Consider the following 12722-nt stretch of genomic DNA (forward strand, 5'->3'; position numbering starts at 1 on the left):
ACGTGCTTCTCTAACTTTGTCTCCTTCATGCTCAGCCTGAGCCATCCCTCTGATATATTAATTTCTTTTCCTGTGCATGCCAGTTACGATCAACAAAAACCTTAAAATCTCTAACTCTGCCACCTCCTGTCTTGTTGTTAGTGCCACCATCTCCAAACCATACACCATAGCTTCTAAAACCTTCCCTTTCGCTCTTCCTCCTTTCCTTCTGTCAGAAATAAATACTGCCACTTATTTCCATCCATCTGGTACTGCCTACACTGTACAAAAAGGTTGACCCCACGCACCATCACTAACTCTAGATCTACTAAGCAAATCAGCAGCAAAAAATACACTGTAATTACATAATTAAGCATTTAAAGTCTTCAAAGTTCAGTTGAGCTTCATTCAGAATCCCTCCCCAGAAACAGACATGCACAAAAATGTAAATGAGAGCAATTATTTCAATAGGGGAACACCAAACTTTTAGTATTGTTGTAATGCAAGTATTACAGCAACGTACAGGTGTGCTGAGTTGGCAGCGATGGAGCAAAATGCTTGCAAGGTACAAGTAATGCAGTAAAAAACATTTGAAAAGAACAGCGCTGCTTCTTCCAGTCCGCTGGGTGGCAGCATAGTGCTATCCTGCTAGTGCAACGTCGGCTCAGAGAAGAAGCGCTTGTGTTTTGTAAGCTGAATTTTGACTTTCAGGCAGAACTCTTTTTAAAGTCTTAATTAAATTTTGTATTTTTGATATTGGACTGGCAGTCATGGTTGTAGTTTCACCGATTTTTAAACGTTATTTGGGGATATTTATTGTCTTGGATGAGTTTCTCTTGTGGTTTTATACAACTGGAATGACTTAAGTGCTGCCTGAAAAACTAAATTCGGAGAATAAAATGCCCCGGTTTGCCTTTCGGCCAGCCTTCAAATTTTCCCCGCCTTCATCCTAAATGCTTTCCTGCTTTACCGTCTAACTTGACGTGAATATGGCGGCAAAGGAGACTGTAAACAGTTATCAAGTGAGCGTTGAATCTGTCGTGAACGGCTGGCTAGTGGATTATTACTTCTTTTTGGCGGTAGAGTTCTTTAAAAATGAACAATACGAGGATTTCTGTGCCATTATAGATATACTCGACTGTAAGTATAAACAGTGTTTTTGACTAGTTTGGCTAGCTCGTAACCAGCTATAGTACTACCAGAACTGCCTAACTTCGTACCAAACTTAATACAAGTTAGCGGACTTAAATATTAGTGCTCCTTTATAAGTTGTCTTCTATCTTGGTTACGATAATACATGCTCTTAAACTTTCCAGGCGTCAGCTGACAGAAAATAAATGAATAAACGGGGGAAATTTCATGAATCGTGTTGTTGTGAGACTAAGCGGACTCATCGTCTTGTTATGTCGAGCGAGGCTGCTCTTATTTATTTGTTTTGATCTTTTATATACACAAGGAACAATTTCAGTTCTGTTTACATGTATGTACGTTCACGTAGTGGTTTTTCAACATACTAAAATGTGTCTTTTAAGAAAAAAATCAAGGTGATTTTAAGCTCATTTAAAAAACTCAGACTGAAATTTTAAAATAAAATGGGAAAAAAATACATGTTTGAAAATTTGGCTATACTCCATTAAACACAGTGGAAATGGCGTGGAATTAAAAAACGGAAAGGCCACGAAATGGTCCCAGGTCCTACCAAGGGTTAATTTATAGTTTTATTACCATACAAAAGACATCTTTTTCTTAAATACAACCTCCATACGCCTTATTTTTGGTTTGTTTTTTTTAAATTATTTATTTATTTATTGAACTTGTTTCTAGGGCATAGACTTCTCTCCAGGTGACATGATAATGGAGTATCAACAGGACTGTCATAATGCCAAGTGTTTATGTAGCTGTACTTCTAATGCTGACAAACATGATACTGACATTACCTGAAAATGTTATTTGTAGCCAGTCAGTAAAATCGGTTATGTACTCCTTCAATTTGAGACACCTCAGTAGACGTTAAAAAAGTGGGCATATAGCCAGCTATTACTGCCAGTTACTTAGGCTATTTTGTGTTATTAATTTCTGTGTGTTTGGGGGAAATAAGAAGCTTCTTTATTGTTTTATTGCAGGTATTATGGCGCGCCCTTTGGAGTCCACGGATGACATCGCAATGAAATTTCGAGTGTTGCAGTTTATCTCCCGGATAAATGAGGGTGAAAACCTTGGTGAGTTCAACATTAATCGACAAGATCGGCACATCTGAGTATTACTGTGGTTCTTTAAGCGACATCAGTGTACAGCTCTGTGCATCAAAATAAATCATTTGCAAAAATGTAATAACTTACCTGTCAAATGATTAAAAAAGGGTATGTAACTAATCTGCAATACATTGTACCACAGTTATGCCACAGTTAGACACATTTAGAGGCCAATATAAATAATAAAAGCTTGTGATTAGAGTCTGACTACACACTCACTGGCTACTTAATTAGTTACACCTTGCCTATACTGGGATTGATCACCTTTTGCTTTCAGAGCTGCCTCAGTTATTTGTGTCACATAATTTTCCTTCCTTGGTCCATATTGACATGATATCCATTGATGTCTATTTAAATACCAGTACACATTTTTATGTAATATTCTGATATCACAAAAGTATCATATCACAATGTCACTGTTGTAGCAACGCCATGCCTTGATGTTCCCTAGTGTGGACAACAACGAGAAAAGCCGAGGCATGTCTCAGAGCAGGAACCACCTGTCAGCTTCCAATGATTTAGTGAAGCAGCTCCCTTTTTAGATCCCAACTTCCAACAAAGGAAAAGTAGTTTGTAAAACACCAAGGTGGAAATGTCAAACTTATTTCACTACTTGAGGTGGTGCTAGTTTCAGTCGTCATTATGCAAATGTACTGTTTATAAGATTGGGGAAACCTGCAGTCAGCTGAGACTGAAGGAGTCACTTGGATGACTGACAAAACGTTTCTCCCACTGAAAACGCTGCGTCCAGATGAACAGAATCAACTAACAACAGAATTGGGGACTAACATGCTAAAGTCACAGCGGAGATCAAGACTCACCAGACCAGGCAGAATTTTCCATTTTGAGTGAATGAGTCAACTCAAAATAGTCTCACTATTCTCCTCTGACTTCTCCCATCAATATGACAATTTTTATTCAGCGAACTGCTGCTCACTGGATGTTTTCTCTTTATCTGACCATTCTCTGTAAACCCTAGAGATGATTGTTAGAGAAAATCCCAGTACATCTTAAATGCACAGACCAGCCTGTCTGGCACCACAAACATGCCATGTTTAAAGTCGCTGAAATTCTTATTCTGATGCTCGGTTTGAATTCCACAAGTAGTCTTTACCATATCCAAATCCCTAAATGCGCTACAGCTGCTGGGGTGGGATTTTAGAAATTTCTATTAAGAAGCTTTTGAAACTTATTGGTATTATTGTACCTAATAGTCCAGTGATGTCCAGTGAGTGTATACATGGTATATAAAGGACATCTGGTGACATATCAATACTAGGACTGCTTCTGTAGCGCTCAGTTGTCACGGCGTCACTCACATTTGCAACTAAAAACAGACAACGTAGCAGAAACATATCTAAGAGCAGGGGTGTGTTAAAAACATTACGCTCAAGCTGCTCCGGTTTTTAAACAAAAAAAATCGTTTCTAAAAGAGAATTCAATGAGCAGTTTATTTTAAAAGACCTGTTTTTTTCTCATTTTAATATTTAATATTTTAAAAATTGCTTATTAAAGAGACAAATGTAATTTTCCATTATTACTCAATTGATAGAATACTTGATTATCAAGAATACTTGATAACAAAACTAAGTTTGATTTCTGTCATAATCAATAGCCTGATTCACAGCTTTCTCTAAATTCATATTTGAGGTTGACATCTCGTCATACTGCGAATATTGTGAATAAACACAACAGTGAATATTGGTTTGTCTTTGCCTACAGGTGTTTCATTTGAAATGGATGTGCCATCAACTCCTCTGGAATCAGCCTTAATGTTACTGGAAAAAATAAGCCAGGAATTCAGTATCCCACAGCAGGAGTATGAAAAGGTGTCCTCTTCTCTTAAAGATATGGTAAGCATTTCTCTTGAGCTGAATTCCTTTATTGTACTTCCATTCAAAGTAGAGCTGGGCGATATGAGATTTTTTCATATCACGATATGTTTTTTTCATTTCAGGCGATAACGATATCTATCACGATATAAGCCAAATAACTATATTTGTAAGATTTAAATGTGCCGTTGCTCACAAGTAAAATGTGAAATAATCAGCAGCTTGTTTTTATTTAAATATTTATTTCCCATAATAAGTTCAACAGGGTAGATGTACTTAAGGAACATGAGACTTTTTCAGATAAATAAAGGCAAATATTGCAAACTACACAAAAGGCAGCCGCTAAAGCGTTTAAGTTTCAAAATAGAACAAATGAAACAGACTACTAAATTGTCAATTCCACTTAGAAACAAAATATTAATTCTAAAAATAAATCTTAGTTTGTTTTACAGAAGATCAGACAAAACTGACTAACTTTTGTCAATATCAAATAAACTGAGAACTAAAAGGAAATTCTCAATCTCTCCTTGTTGTATAGCTGAGCTTTTCAAACAGTTTTAACAGTTACTTTAGTCTGACAAAAGCCGAATGACGAATTAGCGCTTCCAGTCAGAGACTGAGGCTACGTCCACGGGTACACGGGTATTTTTGAAAACTGAGATTTTCCGTTTTCGTTTTAAAAAATAATCCCGTCCACACATAAAGGCAGAAATGAAGGAAAACGCTGCTATGAACATGCCAAAGCAGCAGGTGGCGCTAGATTCCTAACCGTGCAGAAATGTTGGCCAATCAGAAGTCTAGAAGCCTCGGTGGGAAAAAGTAAACAAAGCTGCAGCATAGAAGCAGAACCGAGTCGTATGTGTGGAGGGACAGTAACTGTGTGTATATGTAAGCATTTAAACACTGCAGAGAGTAGAATTAACAGTATTGTAGAAATTCATTTCACCGAAACAATAACGTGGCGCACAGTGTGACGCATGCACCAGTTTATTGTATTTCCAGACTTGCTTTCGGCACAATTTACAGTGCACGCTACTCTGTTTTTTGTCAGACTTGAAATAGCCGAAATACCTTCACACTACGGAACTTCTATGGCTCTTCCGTTCGACAATCTCTCCGGCATTGGAACCATCATCTGTTTTCTCTTCGGTCACGCTCGGTTGATTTTTCTAGTCGGCACACTCATTTCCTCCATTACCCGCTGGCTCCATTACCCGCTGGCTGCTTCCCAAACAAACACACGTGCGGCTTGGCACTTGTGCTGTACGTAACAAGTCACGCGGACGTGACGCTGCGGCTGTGATTGGTTCGGCTCTGCGCTACTTAATTTGGATTGGCTGACCTTTTTTTTTTTTTTTTTTTTTTTTTTGAGGACAAGAGCGGCGAAGTCTATCGCGATAGCTTAATTTCTCTATCGAGTAAAAGTTATATCGCGATACATATCGTTATCGTTCTATCGCTCCAAGCTCTAATTCAAAGACAACTTCTCCCTAAATTAAGTGGGTTGTTTTTGTTTTTACATTTTAAATATCTGCACTTGTTCAGCTTTTACATTCTTACATACGTCTACAAAGGCAATCAAAACAGTGGTTTCTAATTATATTCTGTTTAGCAAATAATATATTTCTGTCTTTAGATTATGGGGATTTTCATCAAAAACAGTAAGTTTGAGAAAGCAGAAGAGGTGCTGACGAAACACTTTCCTCCCAAAAATATTGGAAAGGTGAGGTTACTCGCTAAACCTTTTTTTCACTACACGATAATAACGTTTACATTAAAGTCAGTGTGTAACTTTATCCCTACTGATAAGTTATTTTGTAAAGTCTTGTTTAAAAATTGATAAGCATTGTCATATCGATGTTGATATGCTGTGTAATACAAAATAACCAGGATGGGAAGCTTTTGCTAATCGTTTTATAGCTTTTAAGTGTAGACAAAGACACAACGGTTAATTTCATTTCAGATCTACTAGGCTTTGCAAGCTTAGGCCATAAAAATACTGGATAATGGACAGTCTGCTTTCCCATCTTGCATCTCCTCATCAGCCACAGTCATCAGTGTGCTGATATGATGATAGCGCTGGTGCAGGAAGACATTATGTGGAAAAGACAAATTAAAACAATTGGTTTAGCTTGCATGCCTTATAAGTGTCCCTTTTATTATCTGGATGGGGTTGACTGATCACTGAATGATCTTTGGATGGTGGAGCCTCATTTCACTGTAGAATCCTCCCCAACTTTTTCTGCATTTGTTTTTTAGCTCCAGCTCCCTCCAGTGGCCAACCTCCCCCTTTACAACAAAACCATCAAATAACTGCATTGGCTAGTTTTCATTTTCTGTCACATGAATGTTAAACAATGTTGGGTCTGATTTTATTACATCCCTAAAACAATTTAAAAATTAAAATGGTGCATGCTAAGATATTCAAACACATTATACTTTTAATGTCACGTTTCTCACATTTTCTGTAGAGAGCAACATTCATGGGTCTCATCAGGAAAAAGAATAAGATTCATGAAGTCATTGAGCAAATCAACTTTCAGCACTTCAAGGAGGAGATGCTTGCGTTTTGCCTGAGGATCTGCCACTTCAGCCTTCCTCTTCTTCATAAGGTATACATGCTCTGTATTAAATATGTTTTGTTTTTTTTAGTTAATTATAGAAACTAATCAATAGAATAACTTTAAGCAATGTGAAGTCCTTTTAAACATTTGGGGTCAAGATTGGCCCATCTTTGCATTTAGACATTTCAGCACTTGTTGGGAAAATGGAATGTACACTGCCCGGTGCATCTGCAAAGAAATTGCTGTTACATGAGGTTGACAGCATTAAACTGCAGTCCAGCATTAAACTGTACCCTCTAAACCAGGGGTGGGCAACTCCAGGCCTCGAGGGCTGGTGTCCCTGCAGGTTTTATATGTGTCCTTGAACCAACACAGCTGATTTAAATGGCTAAATTACCTCCTCAACATGTCCTGAAGTTCTCCAGAGGCCTGGTAACGAACTAATCATGTGATTCAGGTGTGTTGACCCAGAGATCTAAAGATCTAAAACCTGCAGGACACCGGGGCCTGGAATTGCCCACCCCTGCTCTAAACCAAGTCTCCAGGGTTTTGGAGATATTTTTTTTGTTGGTGTTTTTTAAAGCCTGCGCATCTTGTAAAATTATCAGGATTTCTATATGTTTCTTTATTACCGGTATGTCTATTCTTCATGTACATCCCTGCTGTAATTTCCTGCTTAAGGATTAAGGATTTCATAGATCCAGCTCTTTCAGCTCAGATATAATATATGCTGACACCTTGATTTGTAGTATCTTCCAATACTAGTATTAATCAATAATAAGTTCTTCTTTGTGAGGAAGAGACCAGGATGTTTAAGGCTGCAAATATCAGATTGCTTTCTTGAGCAGTCCTAATAGCTCAGTGTGTTTAGTAAATGCATGAAAGGTTCAACTTGCTGTATATTATGAATTTAAGTGCATTGTCTTTTGACTAGAATTGAGATTCAAATGAAGAACAAACCATGTTTCATATGTAATCAATTCAGAAATCCTGTTCATGGAAGTTTCTTTGGTGTGTGTGTGTGTGTGTGTGTGTGTGTGTGTGTGTGTGTGTGTGTGTGTGTGTGTGTGTTTGGTTTATGCATCCCAGGCTGCAAAACGTATCATTGAAAGAACCCCTGTGGATCAAGACAGCACAACAACTGAAAGTGATGAACAAGCTGAACCTCAGCCATGCTCTAGTTCACAAATAGCCACTGTCCAGTTTGTACCATGGTAATCGCTTCCCTTCTCTTAGTTGATTAGTAATGTTAGTAATGTCTAATGTTAATGTAATGTCCATAGTAATGCCTATTAAGATCAGTGGCAAAACAACAGTCAGTTTGAAAATGTGTGAAGAAAAATAATTCTCCCTTTTCTTTGAATTGGAAGTGATTATTAACTATATTAATACTCACCATTAGCAGCTGCATTAATTGTATGTTGCACTCATGTGATCACACTGTCCATGCATGTAAAAACATTTATGTATTAGATTAACTGTACATACCTTTTTGTTGTCAGGATGTTTGTTTGTCTGTTTTTCAGTTTTCTAGTGTTAATAGTATTTTATTGTCTTCCAGTACACATTCACTTATCCCGAAGACCAGGCTAGAAGCGGCCTACAAATCCCTGGCCACAGGTTTAAATAAAAAAACATTTGCTCAGTTGGAGGAAGAAGTAGACAGAGAGGAGCTGGAAAAAGAAAATTTTTGCGAACAGCTTTCCATGACATCAGAGAGGTGCACAAGTGTGGACTTGGAGGAACTGTTATTTCAGAGAGACTCAGGAGGCCCTATGGAAGCTTCCCCAGCAGACCAACCAACACAAGCAAATGCCATTCCTCCAATTTGGGCAGATTTACACTTTAAGAATCCGATTGTGCTGTGTAAAAGAGAGAACTACACTGTGTCTCGGCTGGTGGTGGAACCAGACAGTCAGGCAAGTTCACGCTGCACAACCGCTTTAGAGGAACTGGAACCTGAGGTCAGAAGGAAAAAAACACCACAGACACTGTCTGCATCTAATGAAAAAGACCGTCAGTGTCGGGGAAGAGACAAAAAAGGTGCCACGCCCACCCAAAAGAGCTGCATTCAAGCCAACAGAACTCGCACCAGGTAAGTTAAAGTAGCAAATAGCAAGATGTTTTTGCTATCCGGTCGTTAAGTCTGACGTCATTAGCCGTGCCTGGGCCCAAACTCCGCTGCAGGTCCTTAAGTCACACGATCACTGCAGCATCACTGAGAGTTAAAAACTGTCTAAATTCTTTCATCTGTAATAAAATAATCAGCGTTCTGCTCTACCAGGTGTAACAATTACGTTTAACATCCAGGCATCCATGAAAACTGAATCTATGAAGTTTAACGGAGTTAGAAGTTAGCAGGGAGTTAGCTCGCTAATTTCCATCTAAATATAATATACCATGTTCTGACCGAGGGATTTCTGAAAAAATTAAGACGTACAGCTCAGCTATCACTTCCGACATAAATGAAGACAGAAAAGTAAACAGCAGTGACTTTTGTAGGGTTACTGAAGTTGGACTAGCTGGTATATAATGATGTGCTACGTGATCGCTAGCGATCATATAAACAGTGAAGCTGGAGGATGAACGCTAACCTTTTTCCACTCGATAAAAAGTTAATGTGAGGGTTCCCGAAGGTTAGGGACAAATGCAATCGCATGGCAGGATGCTGTAAACAGACCAAACGTCAGTCAGGAGAACAACTGAGATAATCCATCCACAATATGAGGTTAGTCATTAATATACTGCTGCATGGGCTGGGCTGCAGTTACATCGTAAGGTTTTAAAAACAGATTTAAAATGATTAGCTGTAATAAAAACTGAGAGAGGCCGACAGTGATCACTGACTGTTTTTAGGGACTTGAGATTAAATAGAACAAGATACAAAGCATTAAAACGTGTTAAATACACAACAGCCTTATTAAACACAGAGTAGTTTGGGCCGGGAAGCAGGATTCATCACGTCCTCACTTAAAGACCGGATTGTTTCGCCTCGTCCATGCCCCACAACTTACGTCTGCCCCTCAGTTTGAGAACCACTGTGTTATGAGAAAGTTACTGCTTAGTAGATATACAACATTAAAAACCGTTTGTTTCAGCTGTTTGAGTTGACTCCTCTGACTCTGCATCCAGCAGGGAAAGTTATGCTGCAGCACAGCAGTTTGATGGTTTACTAAGCAATAAGTCCAAATGTGCATTTCTCACCTGTTACTGGTTACTAGATTGTCAATTTTCAATGTTTGAACTTATTTTATAATAACTTTGATGTGAAAACTAATAACAACCATCAATCCATTTTTCTGCTACTTATCTGGCTCTGGGTTATGAGGGCAGTAGCCTGAGCAAAGATGTCCGGATTTCCCTATCCCCAGCCACCTGTTTTAGGTCTTCTGAGGGTATATTTTGTTTTCACCATGTCAGCCAAATCACTCCAGCATGTCCTGGTCTCCTTCCAATTAGACATAGCAGAAAACACCCAATTAAGTCCTAAATCCTAGTAGGATGCTAAAAAAAAAACAACAACTCACCCAATTGTCTTCTTTAGGTCCACAACATGATTGATATTTGACCAGTTTTATTTATTTATTCAGGAATCAGGATAATATGGACGTCAGCCGTACCACATCCTCTTCAGTGGAGAGCTCACCAAGTGAGTCACCTTCTCATCCTGTCCGACAAACAACCTCCACTCCTCACAAGGACTCTGGTCAAAAGAAAAGTCCTCGTCTTTTAAAATGGTTAGTAAACGCCAGTAACTGAGAAACTAAAAGTGGTAGAATACACCTGGGTGAATATTTCACCCAGCGTGATTGAGTAATAGTTCTAATCATTTTTAATTTTTATCTTTTGTAGTTGTGCTTAATCATTTTGCCAAACAAAAACACACTCTGGATCTTATTCACAGGAAGCGACTGTACCATGATGCACAGGAGAGCAAGGGCGGCGAAGAGTCGTATGTTACCCCTAACAAGAGCGGTATGTAACACTTCATTAAATATAAAATGTTTATAAATATTCAATAAGACTAAAGCAAGTTTGCCATCTGAAACATCTGGTTTTAATGTTTTTCTGTTTGTTTGTTTTTTTGCCTTCCTACAAAGGCTCAGACATGAGCACCAATTCAAATTCAGGCCAAAGGAAAAGGGTAAGTATAGCAAAACATGCTACAAAGCTAACTTGCCACTGTACTTTCCTGTGGATGTTATTTATAAATATAAATAATTAATTTATAATTTATTTACATAAATTACACTAAGTCAAACTCTTTGTTCAATACAGGCATCTCCATTTACAGTTTAGCATATATATTTTGTTCCTCTTTTGCACAAAAAGTACTCATTTGCAACCATCATACAAATGTAAGTTCCTGTAGGGATAGCTCAGTAGGTAGAGTGGTTGCCCCATGATCGGAAGGTCGGGGGTTCGATTCCCCTTAACAGCTACCCTGAGGTACCCCTGAGCAAGGTACCGTCCCTACACACTGCTCCCCGGGCGCCCAATGGCTGCCCACTGCTTCACTGAGTGAATGGGTTAAATGCAGAGAGCAATTTCCCCACGGGGCTCAATAAAGTACAATAATGTACACACTTTCTTCTTCTCTTCTTCTTCTTCTGTATGAATAATGCAGTACACATGAGGACATTTCACTTTAGTCAGTTACATTAAAAACAATTGAAACAATGTTTGGACTCTCCACAGTAGGAAAAAGCTAACAAATCTTTCAATTGTGTTGCAGAAATGGACAGAGAGTGAGACGCAGAAGTTAAAAGACGGGGTCAAAAAATTTGGAGAGGGCAACTGGTGTAAGATAAAGGAACACTACGGCTTCAAAGATCGAACAAATGTCAACCTGAAGGACAGGTGGAGAACAATGAAGAAGTCAAATATCGTCTGACTCACCAATGTCATTTTATCCCATCTCCATTTATTTATTTTTGTTTCTTAAGCAAGTTATTGATAATTTTAAAAATTTGTTTATAGATTTGGTAAATGTTCAGTGTCCACGGCTCAAAGATTGTTTTGTTTTGAGGAAGGGATAAAATGTTACTGTAATGTTACTGTAATAGTCTCTTTTTGTCTGCATCTTTATGTTAATGTGTTCTCATTTGTGTTTCACGGGGTCCTAGAGGATTACAAGACATGACTCATACGTCCCTTTAGTGAACAAGGACAAAATTCAAGGTCTCTCTTCTTCCCCCCCCCCCCCCCCCCCCCCCCCCCCCCCCATATAATCCTAAATTTAAGTGACATTAATTAGCTTTTTAAATTGGATCCATTCTGTATGCTATTGTGACTACATGGCACTGAAGAAAACGAGTCTCCCCATCAGGATGCTACGCAAATGTTGATTAATTCCACATTGTGATCAGTGCGGATACAATTTAGTATATACAGAGTAGCTTTAAAAGTCAAAAATTTCTCTCAGTCTTGTGATCTCAGAAAAGCAGAACAGACCTTTTAATTAAAGATATGACAGCAGCAAAATATCCATTTAGCTGAGATCTACAGGTATATTTTCCCCCAAACAAACTATCGATAAAAAGAATGAATGGAGCAACCTTTTTTGTGTGTGTGTGTGTGTGTGTGTGTGTGTGTGTGTGTGTGTGTGTGTGTGTGTGTGTGTGTGTGTGTGTGTGTGTGTGTGTGTGTGTGTGTGTGTGTGTGTGTGTGTGTCAGGTCTGATGCAGTGAAATAGATATAAAAAATAAGCCCAGAGAATTTAAAAATCCTTTCCTGTTTACAAGCACAAACCCATATTGAGACATACATTTTATCATTCAGTCCCTATTAAAAATAATGATGAACAAAGTTCTGCTATGACATTACTGTTGGTAATTCTGGGTAAATATAGGTGCCCCTTAATGTTCTTTATTCTTCACTTACAGTATTAATAGCTTCCATTGTTTTTTCTCTTCAGTAAATATAGTGAGATTCCAGAAGTGACACTGCAAAATAAAACACGTTTCCTTTTCTCCACTTCTCCAATAACTGTCTCACTTTCATATTCTGTGAAACCGTTCTTTGCTGTCATTTTCATTTATGCGTGTAGTCCAATTAAACCCGTGTAGACTGAAATATCAGTGAGCTACCTTAAA

At 38.4% G+C, this 12722-nt stretch overlaps 1 protein-coding gene across 1 annotated transcript; it reads left to right on the top strand.

The window, feature by feature from the left end:
- The first annotated feature begins 715 nt into the window (after positions 1 to 715).
- Positions 716 to 11836, top strand: LOC147338795 (telomeric repeat-binding factor 2-like). The gene is made up of 11 exons (XM_086279777.1): positions 716 to 1119; positions 2103 to 2198; positions 3954 to 4084; positions 5700 to 5786; positions 6535 to 6675; positions 7717 to 7841; positions 8189 to 8722; positions 10218 to 10364; positions 10532 to 10602; positions 10728 to 10771; positions 11363 to 11836. The coding sequence occupies exons 1-11, from the start codon at positions 969 to 971 to the stop codon at positions 11519 to 11521; spliced, it is 1686 nt and encodes a 561-aa protein (XP_086135903.1). The 5' UTR covers positions 716 to 968; the 3' UTR covers positions 11522 to 11836.
- The last annotated feature ends 886 nt before the right edge of the window (positions 11837 to 12722 follow it).

This window comes from Aulonocara sp. 'chitande type north' Nkhata Bay, linkage group LG1, assembly GCF_057382095.1.
Source record: "Aulonocara sp. 'chitande type north' Nkhata Bay isolate Kocher_YH1m ecotype deep benthic linkage group LG1, A_spYH_male_GT1.1, whole genome shotgun sequence".
In the NCBI taxonomy this organism is placed as follows: Eukaryota; Metazoa; Chordata; class Actinopteri; order Cichliformes; family Cichlidae; genus Aulonocara; species Aulonocara sp. 'chitande type north' Nkhata Bay.

Excerpts from the sequence above, each read along its gene's own strand:
- LOC147338795 (XM_086279777.1), top strand. The coding sequence starts at position 969 with ATGGCGGCAAAGGAGACTGTAAACAGTTATCAAGTGAGCGTTGAATCT. Across the intron at positions 1,120-2,102 it reads CATTATAGATATACTCGACT|GTATTATGGCGCGCCCTTTG; the intron begins GTAAGTATAAAC and ends GTTTTATTGCAG. Across the intron at positions 10,772-11,362 it reads ATTCAGGCCAAAGGAAAAGG|AAATGGACAGAGAGTGAGAC; the intron begins GTAAGTATAGCA and ends ATTGTGTTGCAG.